General features: G+C 33.4%; 5 protein-coding genes across 5 annotated transcripts; 2 read left to right on the forward strand and 3 right to left on the reverse strand.

Moving 5' to 3' along the window:
• Positions 1-1410: 1410 nt before the first annotated feature.
• BX663DRAFT_527278 (uncharacterized protein) lies at positions 1411-2563 on the reverse strand (the record flags this gene model as incomplete). Its single annotated transcript, XM_051530019.1, has 2 exons — positions 1605-2563; positions 1411-1444 (listed from the first exon to the last, which is right to left on the reverse strand). A coding segment is annotated over exon 1 (175 nt), but the record flags the coding sequence as incomplete, so codon positions are not given.
• A 434-nt stretch (positions 2564-2997) lies between these two features.
• On the forward strand, positions 2998-3240 carry BX663DRAFT_419467 (uncharacterized protein; the record flags this gene model as incomplete). The annotated part of the gene is made up of 1 exon (XM_051522386.1): positions 2998-3240. A coding segment is annotated over one exon (243 nt), but the record flags the coding sequence as incomplete, so codon positions are not given.
• Positions 3241-4818: 1578 nt separating this feature from the next.
• Positions 4819-5975, forward strand: BX663DRAFT_527284 (uncharacterized protein). The gene is made up of 2 exons (XM_051530020.1): positions 4819-5801; positions 5942-5975. Exon 1 carries the CDS (start codon positions 5223-5225, stop codon positions 5496-5498), a length of 276 nt encoding a protein of 91 aa, XP_051377693.1. The 5' UTR covers positions 4819-5222; the 3' UTR covers positions 5499-5801; positions 5942-5975.
• Positions 5976-6641: 666 nt separating this feature from the next.
• On the reverse strand, positions 6642-9558 carry BX663DRAFT_533689 (uncharacterized protein; the record flags this gene model as incomplete). Its single annotated transcript, XM_051530550.1, has 8 exons — positions 6642-6983; positions 7072-7257; positions 7314-8262; positions 8492-8634; positions 8696-8724; positions 9078-9284; positions 9344-9450; positions 9524-9558. The coding sequence occupies 8 exons, from the start codon at positions 9556-9558 to the stop codon at positions 6642-6644; spliced, it is 1998 nt and encodes a 665-aa protein (XP_051377694.1).
• A 104-nt stretch (positions 9559-9662) lies between these two features.
• On the reverse strand, positions 9663-10300 carry BX663DRAFT_296597 (mitochondrial substrate/solute carrier). The gene is made up of 3 exons (XM_051522026.1): positions 10078-10300; positions 9931-10014; positions 9663-9868 (listed from the first exon to the last, which is right to left on the reverse strand). The coding sequence occupies exons 1-3, from the start codon at positions 10263-10265 to the stop codon at positions 9838-9840; spliced, it is 303 nt and encodes a 100-aa protein (XP_051377695.1). The 5' UTR covers positions 10266-10300; the 3' UTR covers positions 9663-9837.
• Between the last annotated feature and the right edge of the window lie 976 nt (positions 10301-11276).

Raw genomic sequence — 11276 nt, forward strand, 5'->3', positions numbered from 1 at the left:
GAGACTGTGCTGATGGTAAGATATTACTCAAGCTGAGACAATACTATTTGAGTGTAAAAATAAACTGAAAGCAGAGGTATTAAGTCTTTGTGATTGACACCAATAACTGTCCTTTGGTTCATAGTCTATAGGGCCTTTTTAATATTGTCTTGAACTAGTTTATCGATATTTAATTGATCATCAGGACTAATAGTGATACCCAAATAAGAAAAGGAAATTAATAGAGGAATGACAGTATCGTATAGAGAATAGGAATGTGTGTTGAAGCTAAGAGCAAATATGGCACTCTTAAGAGGGTCCCATCGATGGCCTAAATATTGACTATGTTCTTCACATTTTTTTTAGTAGTGCCTCAAGTTCATCAGGATCAGCTATAAAGACAACATCATCAGCGTACAGAAAACAGTTAATAGATATGATAAAGTGGCAGGCATCAGTGGGAGGTGTTATATCAAGTGGTTGACTACGAAGTAGTGATGGTAGCTGATTAATATATATGGAATATAAAAATGACGACAAGATAGAGCCCTATAAGACACTAGTGTTAGGAGAAAATCAATATGAGGTAGCATTCGAAACAAGGAATTCAATATGGACATCATCGAAGAGATTCTTAAGCAGGTCAAGTAAAGCTGTTAATACCAATGGCCGAAGTGTTCTCCAGATATGGCCACATATACGGATTTGATGTCTAGAAAAGCCAAAGTAGGATTGGTTTTATACTTTCTGCATCAAACTGAACAGATTTCAACAAGACGGAGGGCTTGATCCAAGATGCTACGAGTGCGACGCAATCCACCTTGATCTATGTCAAAAGAAGGGCTCTTTTGCTTGAGAGTGAGGTACATACATTTTCCCAGGATTTCGCGAAATATGAATGTCAGGCTAATGGGGCGAAAGTTGCCAGGATTGGAACAGGAAATAAACACGATTAAAGAATTTTATTTAAAGAAAATAATAATAAAAATTAAAAAATGATCAATGAGCACATAACATTTATATGCTGTATTGCTTTGGCCAGATCGCTATGGAAAAAAGGAAAGAAAAACCCTTTTCGGATAAAAGGGATAATGTTGAAGTGTGTATACAAATGATAATAATTAACTATCAGAAAATCGTTGTCGTATTAAAAGAAGTTGATTGACAAAGGGTTCACCAAGATAGTCAGAGGATTCAGGGATTCGAGAGTGGGCAAGAAATAAATACAGTGATTCGCGTTTAAAATTCAAGATTTTGTGAAGTAAAGCAAAGAATTTTTTGATCCATTTAAAACTTCAATAAGTGAGAGCAAGGTCGAATAACGCCAGGACTCTTGAAGTCCTCCAAATAAAGGGCAGTATTACAGCTATTCATTATTCCTGTAGCTAGAAGTCTCTACTTAGTTTTAATCTTATTTATGAACAATGACCCAAAAAAAAAAAAAAAAAAAAAAAAAAAAAAAAAAAAAAAAAAAAAAAAAAAAAAAAAAAAAAACTGCTCAATTGAATTCATAAAGGTGTCAAAGCCAGTAATATCCTCCAGAGGGAGTTACTTATTGTCAGCTGGCTCATTTTCTTTTTCATCAAAAGCATTGTCACTTCATTTTGAATAGGCTTTAGGCTTATTTATTTTTTATTTTATTTTTTTTTACGATAACAATTTACACAAGAAAGTGTACTTATTCAGCATTTTTATTTGGTAAAAAAGGATGCTCTATGAGGGTCTGACCGGTGACTGAACAGTACCATAAGCCATCTTCCTTTCGGATCTCTTTTCGTCAGTATGAGGAAGAGACAAAACCTATAGGATCTAAAGATGATAATAATGTAAAATAACTTTTTTTAAAAAAAAGCAAGCCATTTATTTTCACATAAATTCATTCTTTTAGTAGTAATGAGGTAAGTAGTCGTGGTTATTCTGTGAGGTGAAATTATCGAAAAATCTTGCCAAAGGATAAAGCACTAAGCGCTAGAAGCGCCAAATGGTTAGGATTGTTTAAAAGATGTTTACTTCAACTGGAAGATAAAGAGAAGGGGGGAATGTACGTGAGATTTTAGAAGGGAAAAAACATATCGATGCTGATCAAGAAATTCCATATGAAGTTAAACTACATAGTAGATCGAGTAGATTAAGTTAAAATAATTGACTGTGTTAAGGAAAGACATGAAACTACCAGGATAGTGATCACATTGAGGAGGAAGAAAAAGTATAGTGTGTGTTGTAAAAACTAACAATAAACTAAGACCAATTTTGAAGAACAATGCAAAAATAAAAAATAGCATACTTTATAATTGTCAAACTTTTATTTGCTTCCTTACCATCATAGTCATTAGATAAATTATGACAGAACTATACACTTTGGATTCATTCAGAGATCACCTCTCCCTACCGCACTAGTCGATGACGTTAGTGATGGAATAGTGCTTAGAATAAAATCACTTAGCCACCCAAACATGCCATGAAGTCCTAACACTCCTCTCAGCAATTGCAATACACAAAAGCATAGGTGATGGACGGGAGCAGTCCTTCATGGGAGTAATTGTATAGCCTAAAGTGTATAATTGTGTAATGCCTAACAGGATAAAAATAATGGAAAATAAAAAAAATAAAAATTAACAAAATGAATATCACAAAATCTTATGGCATGGATTAAATTACCGATGATAATGTAAAATAAATTACATTTAGACCACATTTTAAAAATTAAGGCTTTAGTTTTTAGATGTTTTCTTTTTTCTTGAAACTTCATACTAAATGGACTAGGTTAACTACAACCCAGAAACTAAACTATTGCTAAGAGAACACAATATAAGATGGAAGTTGGTAAATATGAGCTTGGTTTTGGTATATTGAATAATTTAGTTCATTTTGAATCTTTAAATCAACAAGTAATCGAACCTCAACCAATGGAAGACTTAGTGGAGGAAATTACAGTTGACATGAGTAAAATCAAGCTCAGTACAAGGAAATATAAAAAAGTATGGAGCAGACCAGATAGAAAAATTCATCAAGATGCTCCAAGAAGAGGGATCATCTGTCCCTAAAGCGGCTGCGGTATGCGACATACCTCGTTCAAGTGCTTATAGACTTTTGGACGAGTTTAATACTGGTGATGGGCATGTACTTGTAGGCACAACAGTCAAACCAAAAACTATCAAACCTAAAAAACTTTTCCAGGAACATACCGAATTCTTGATCGCTCTTTTTGATAAAAATCCATCGATTGTTCTTGAAGAAGCCAAATCGCAGTTATTAAGCAACTTTCCAGAAATAGGTGATATTGCTATTTCAAGCCTTTACACTCATATTCGAGAGAAATGTTTTTTGAGTCTCAAGCAAGCGAGCAAATACACTGCAGAAAGAGACTCACAAAGGACTTTAGATCTTTGATACCATATGATAACTCAGTGGAAAGCAGTAGGTGTTGATTTTTTGAAAAACTGTGTGTTTGTAGATGAAGCCGGTTTTCATTCACAAATGATGAGAAGCAGAGCTTGGTTGAGAGCTGATGAACCAGTGAAAGTAAAGGTTCATAATCAAAAAGGTGTGAGTATCAGCATCATTGGTTGCATAACTGCAAGAGAAATCCTTAGTTTTTCTAAAGCTGAACCCTTAAAGAAACATAAAGCTCCACAGCTTGAAAAAGAGTATCATCCGGATGAGCGTGATTCAAAGAAGAGGAAAGCAGATACATCAAACCAAAAGCCTAAACTTCTCAAAAAGGGTATAACTGCGTATCATATTGTGAAATTCATGGAATCAATTATGGATGTAATGGATCAAAATGATATGAAAGAGCATTTTATTGTGATAGATAACTGCAAAATACATCATAGTAAATTTATTGTTGATGCTATAAATACTCGAGGTTATAAACCTCTATTTATACCATCTTATTCCCCTTTTCTAAATCCTATCGAAGAGTGCTGGTCCAAAATCAAGAAAAAATATCAGACGAAAGCCGCTCGAAAAAGGAGATGAGCTAACCCTCCTCCCCACATTGCCAAAGCACGTAAAACTGTTACTACGCAGGATTGTCAGGGTTAGGTTAGACACGCAACTTCATACTGGGATAGGTGTTTGCAAAAAGGAATTGGCTTAAAGTAATGCTACCTTTTTCTCATTTTTACGTCTCAAAATGATTTTTACGAAGTCCAAAAAAAATAAAATGTGGTCTAATTTTTTTTTTAAAAGCGTCCCAAACTCAACCGAAAATACTATAAGAGATGACAAGACAGGTGCTTCTTTAACTCCAGATGAAAGTCGATTAAAATGGATTAGGATATTCTCAAAAGTTATTTCTGTAACGCAAAATAAGACTAATGTAATGACCATTGCCTTCAATGTATGTCAGTATCTCAAAAAGAGGGAAGTTCGGCAAAGTTATATCACAATTTACAATGATCAAAAACTGAAGTTTGAGCTTGAAAAAGAAAACGATCAAGTAAAAAAGAGATTAAGAAGGAACTTTGCTCAACAAATCAACTAAGAATTAGACGATGAGTTTAACGCTACAGTACTCAGAAATACCAACATTGATCTCGTGATAAATAGCAACAATAGTAGCAACAGCAACAAAAATATTCTCGTATTGAAAAAATATCAATATTAAACAAAGAATATTTGCTGAAGCTGAGATACTGCATAATAAAAAGTATTCACAAAGGGTCGGATTCGGTCAAAGGCATTTGTAATCGTCGATGCATATGTAGGCACCATATAGCATGATATCTTGTGAATATGGCATTAGGGTGATAGATGCACGGTTTAGGGACACCGCCAGGTAATCAACCTAGACGCCAGCGGACTATTCGGCTGCGTTTTGCATTTGACAAAGGTAACCAGAGGATATGATTGATACCTAGGGTAGGACGGCAGGCAGACAAGAGAACAGCATTGTTGTTGTTTCGTCAATCACCAAGATTATCTTTCAGGTATGCTTTACAGATGCCAGCAAAAGTATGAAGATCATAAGTATCATCATCAAAAGAAGCAGTATACCGTTTCCAGATAGGTGTTTTTGAAAGTTTATACCATGGAGAGTGGCTTGAAGAGGGGCGTATATGTGGTAAAAACTTGGAAACAAGAGTATCGTCCGGAGAGAAAGGAGTGTATACGATGAGGCTAAATTACTAAGAGAAGCAAAAGTAAATTTAGTCCAACTCCAATTCTTACTTAACAATGAAAATAGTCTACACAATTGGTCGGTGCAGATTGTGGGTTTGACTGCTATCTTTTGCACTATGATTTATGATGGCGACGACTTGTTTGTCTCTATACCTCAGTTCACTATAAACTTTCCTAGCTGTATAAAACAATTGGGTGGCTCTTCTGAAGCCTTAGATAAACTATTTTCGTTTGCCTATTATGTCGAAGAAACTGCTCATGCCATGAAATGCAGTCTCATAAAGAACAAGCGAATGCTGAATACAATCAGCCATATATTCAATAATGATGATTTTAGCAGTACCATTTCAACTTTGTTCCCTCATAAGGCGACTTCAAGGTTGATGAATTAAATGTCACCTCCTTCTGGCGATAGTACCAAAATAAATCATCCCGCCTATCAACAGGCTTATTTTATGCAACACCTTAGCCACTCCAATTGACATCAGCAGTTGTGATAGGAAGAAAGAAGAAAAAGGGAAAAAGTCGGAAAATAAAGAGGATATGTGGGGGATCCGAAAGGAAGGTGGCTTATGGTACTGTTCAGTCACCGGTCAGACCCTCATAGAGCATCCTTTTTTACCAAATAAAAATGCTGAATAAGTACACTTTCTTGTGTAAATTGTTATCGTAAAAAAAAATAAAATAAAAAATAAATAAGCCTAAAGCCTATTCAAAATGAAGTGACAATGCTTTTGATGAAAAAGAAAATGAGCCAGCTGACAATAAGTAACTCCCTCTGGAGGATATTACTGGCTTTGACACCTTTATGAATTCAATTGAGCAGTTTTTTTTTTTTTTTTTTTTTTTTTTTTTTTTTTTTTTTTTTTTTTTTTGGGTCATTGTTCATAAATAAGATTAAAACTAAGTAGAGACTTCTAGCTACAGGAATAATGAATAGCTGTAATACTGCCCTTTATTTGGAGGACTTCAAGAGTCCTGGCGTTATTCGACCTTGCTCTCACTTATTGAAGTTTTAAATAGACCAAAGAATTGATATTTAGACCTAATTCGAAGAAAAAGAGTCTAGGTATCAAAGAAAACATCCTCGACGAGGTTACTTGAGGTTCTGATCCCTTGAGATCATAAATGTCCTAAAATGAGTTTGCAAACTTTGATGAAGACATAAGGACTGGAAGATAAACCAAAAGCCGTCAAATAGTATTGATAGACTTGGTCTTTCCATTTGAACTTCAAGAAGCATCTGAAGTCATGGTGAAGACCTATGTGAAGAAAGACATCGGATAAATCGATGGATACTAAATAATTATTTGGTTTAGCCTCTTATTATTGAAGATGCTTTGCCTGACTATTTATCAAATAAGAATGAATATGCAGATTCACCAGATTGGAAGTTGTATGGTGATTTTATGAGTACGGCACGGATTAATAGAAATGTTAGGCAAGTCAATCCAAGGGAATGAAAAAGAAATATATGTACACACACACACACACACACACGCACCCATACACACATATACATATGTCCTTCTATTTTATTCATAAATCATGGGTGATAATTCTATAAATACATAGCCTTCGCTTTCTAAGGCACGACGTAATTGAAACAAATCTTTCTTTTCTTCTTCTTTATTTTCACCATGCCACATACCAACAACAGCACCGCCACTTCCTGGGAACTTGGCAACGCAATTATGCTCTTGTGCTAATTGAATCATTCTCAGGTTTGAAGCGCCTATCACAGCATCACCATAAGTAGCTCGACGAAGATTAAAATTAGCTGACATGAGTTCAGCAAATCTTTTGTGATCACCTAACTCTAAGCTCTTTTTAGCTTGATCTGTTAAAGAGGCAAATTGCTTCATAGCTTGAATAATCTATATATATATATATATATATATATATATATAAAGATTATATGAATAAACATGCTATGTTGTTATTAACCCAGTATTTATTTAATACCTCTTGATCACCATTTAGAAAACGCTGCTTAACTGTACTATGAACTTTACCTGAATCTTCAGGATCAGCAACGTAAGCTAACCATAGTTTGGGTAATAAGTTGACATCTAATGATTTATATTTTCCATGACCTTGTTTTTCTACATATTCACGATCAAAATCCATGTAAACTAATCCGCCAAAAGTCTAAAAAAAAAAGTAGAACATGATTAACAAAAAAAAAAAGGAAATAAGTTGCTTACTTGAATAACTCTATCTTGAAGACCAGCAGCAATACCTAATTCATCTTGTTCCACTTTTAGAATAAGACTTGCTTGAACCTCTAAAGGAATTTCAGTGACACCATAAAAGCAAGATAAAATCTTCCAAAGAGCCGTAATGATAGCTGAGGATCCTGCGAGGCCGACTTGACGTGGAATGTTGGTTTCAAACATCATTTTGAATCCATGTTCTGTATCAATAGGAATTTGATGTTCTTGGCAGTAACAATAAAAGACTTTACAACAAGCTTGTAAAAGTCGATCACCTGTTTCGTACCCATCAATCTTGGAGACGCCCACTAAACACTCTAAGGAAGAAAAATGATGAGGGTCTGATACTGGATTAGGTAATATTGTGATCTCTGGTTGCTCATGAGGTATCAACGTGACCTCTGCCCAAAAATTCGAAATCAAAAGCGACAGTGTTTTACCAAAGAATCCATCACTAGGATTACCCATTAAACCTACACGCGCATAAGCTCTTTGATGAAGTGGTGACTTGGACTGAAGGGTTTTGTGATGATTATTATGTCGTTGTTTAAAATCATCTAGAGAGAATTGCCAATGATGAAGATAAGATTTCAGCGAAATCTCGGGATCTACATAATTAAAATGATGATGGGGTTCATTATGATCAAAAGTAACTTGATGAGTAGATGGCTCTTGAGTCATATAATGAACCAATTCTTCTTGCCAGCTTGACCCTTTATATATATTACTTTCGTAGAAATAGTCGAGTTTTTCAATTGATGCTTGACTCATGCCAAATGCAAAAGGAATTTTATTGGCCGTGTAAAGTATAAAATGGGAAGTTGTAAATAAAACATCAGGTAAAACATCTTCACAAAATAGTTCTGGTGAAGTAATAACAATATCGTTTTGAATCTGTTTAACACGATGAACAAAAGCCAAGTCAGATAATGCGCTTGTGCTTGTCAAACGTAAAAAAAAAAAAAAAAAAAAAAAAAAAAAAAAAAAAATTAGTTTTACAACTATAAAAATACATGTACAAATGCATATCTATTTTACCCAAGCCCACTGTTTAGTATATTTTCTCTAGGAAAATTGACGCCAATTGCCCAACGTTCGTAATGTTTAAAGCTTTTTTTTTCCCCTTTTAGTTACATTTTAATTATATACATGAATAATGTTAAGCTTACTTGTATGCATTTGTTACAATATAAATTTGATAAAATACTGTTTTCGCCTTAGAATAGAACCAACTTAGTGCTGGTTTGCCAGATATGGGCAATAGGCCTTTAGGGACACTACGAAATCTTAAAAACTTTGTATCATAACATTCCTGCAAGAAGTACGTATAAGTGAAGAAATAAATAAATAAATAATAGCAAGTTTTATTTTACGTGAATATCTCTTTCAATTTGACATGTAGCTAAAGAAGAAGCAAATATAATCAAAGTCTTTGTTGGAATTGGACTCATATTTGTATTTATTTTCCCTTCAAAAATGAAAAATCCTGCTGGGGAAAAGAAAGAAAGAAAGAAAGGGAAAAAAAAAAGAATAATATTATTGTTTAATTGATCCTATTTTACAGCAAGAATTCAGTTTCTATTTTCAGGACATTTTTATTTTTATTTTTTTTATTTTCCGAAGTTAACCTGTACATTAATTATACTTTTTCCTTCATTAATCTATTTTTATGATCATACCAGCGAACAACTTCTTCATAAACAGTCCATGAAATAGCAGAATTAAGTGGTTTCCTAATAAGTCTTACACTTATACCATCAAAGAATCCTACAAGTCCTTCTTCTAAATATATCTTTTTCGCTGCTTGTACCATGTTTTTATATATCATCGGTTTAAGTTGCATACGTGTCTTTAACATATCAAAGGGCTGTGTTGTGCAAGTAGCTGCAATACCTGCAATCACTCCAGATCCCATGTTGACTACTGCATTTGCTACTGGTAAACGATGATTGTCTTTATATTCTACCATATACTTTTAGTCTATTTTATGAATGCAAGCCGTGTACAAAATTATTCTTTACCATTAGCCCATGCTTTACATCCTTCATAAAAAAACAAGTAAATGCCAGCAAATGGAGCATCTCGAATAAATGTAGCACCATAACCAGAAAATAGTCCTAAGTAGTCACTTGAATAAATACATACAACTCCATATATAACATGTATGAATATTTATATGTTGCCTTTTTTTTACCTCTCACTCCGTCTGTTTTGATAATTGATTTAAATGCTTCATTTAAACTTGTATAGTTATAAAAATTACTCTAATATAGACAAAATAAGTGAATAACTATATAATAAATATAAATCATATTTCCTTTTCTTTTTTTTCCTTCTTCCTTCCTTTACCTCATATCTAACTTTAACTACTGTAATAGGCATCATTATATATCCTACTGCACCTCTAGCTGTAGATCCTGAAATTAAATTTTCCCAACGTTGATGTTGTTCTAAACTAGATTTATTAAACAAAGGTTGCCAGCTACTTCTTGTCTTTGTTAATATGTCTCTAATTTCAGCTAAAGTAAAAAAGTATAATGCCGATCCTGGTACATTTCTAAATTGAACATGAATAAACTAATTACTTGTATATACATAATTCAATTACCTCATAATAGTAGGAACTGTACCTCTCCATAGTCCGCTATAACCATTAGTGTTTACAATGTCTTTAATTGTAGAATAAATATTACTACAGATACAAAATAGGTGAATATGTATACGTATAATTAATTTGTACTATGTAAATATATACCTCTTTTGGGGTGATACTTTTAATCCCTTTTGCTTTGCTTCTTTTAAAAACGCTAGATGGTCTTGTCGCTGCTGTTGTAAACGTGTCTTTATTAGATCAAGTGGCTGAAGTATAACACATGCTGTCATGCCTGATAATGCTCCACCCGTTAAATGGAGTGCTGAATTCTTTTTATCTATTTTTGACATTAATATTCTAGGGTAGGGTAATCTCAAAAAAAAAAAAAAAAAAAAACGAAAATAGAAAAAAGAAAAAAAAAGGAATAAAGGAGTACATATACTAAATTTCATGCAAATCACATGATAATGTTAAATTTTGACACTTTAACACGATTAAGGTTTTTACTATATTCAAAGTATGAACGCAAATGCTAAAAGGATGAATAAATACAGTGTGAACATCTCTCTCTTCCTTTTTATATAAATATGAACTTATGCTTTATATGCATGTATATAATTATATTTAGCTGTGTGTATTTGTATTTTTTTTTACTGCTTATGTAGCCTTGTATCAAATTTTATTATTATAATTCGATACTTAAACAGACACTCTTTTCTACACATAGCTTCGGCCTTTAACTGACTCAGCTTAATATCCTTCTCAAACAATTATCTAATTCACTTGAAGGATAAGCTTACTGGGAAAACAATCATTAGATAGTTCTTTCGCATACTAATAAGACTCAGCGTGATATGATATAAAATCATAAATTTCAATCACTATCATCAGAATAATAATGATAAAATGGCTTGATGATTTTGTTGACAGACGAATATAAAGCAACCTTTATGTATTTAATAGGCTTTTCTGCCACGATTATCACAGATTGGTACAGTTCACTTTGAAGAGATTATGGCAGTCAGATTAGTGGTAACATGATGCAATTTGGTAAAAGTAACAACAGAAATATAAGTAATTAACACTATTATGCACAATTTGTGTGTTATTGAATAAAGTGTACTCGAAAACTAAAACATGGATTATATACGCCTTTCAATCTATCTATCGCAGATTTCCTAGGTAAATAGTTTGATAAACCTCATTCGGGTTCTTTTATTTGCTTGTTAATTTATATTCTTTCGTTGCCTATAACTCAGGCTGAATGTAGTCGTGCTCTACGCTGGTGTCTCCCTTGGTCGCTTGGTGGCATCTCAAAATCTTTGTATCTTCCATCCGTATCATAAGCTTTACTCAGTCTC

This window comes from Cokeromyces recurvatus (genome assembly GCF_025118155.1).
Source record: "Cokeromyces recurvatus strain NRRL 2243 chromosome Unknown BX663scaffold_51, whole genome shotgun sequence".
NCBI classification, from domain to species: Eukaryota; Fungi; Mucoromycota; class Mucoromycetes; order Mucorales; family Mucoraceae; genus Cokeromyces; species Cokeromyces recurvatus.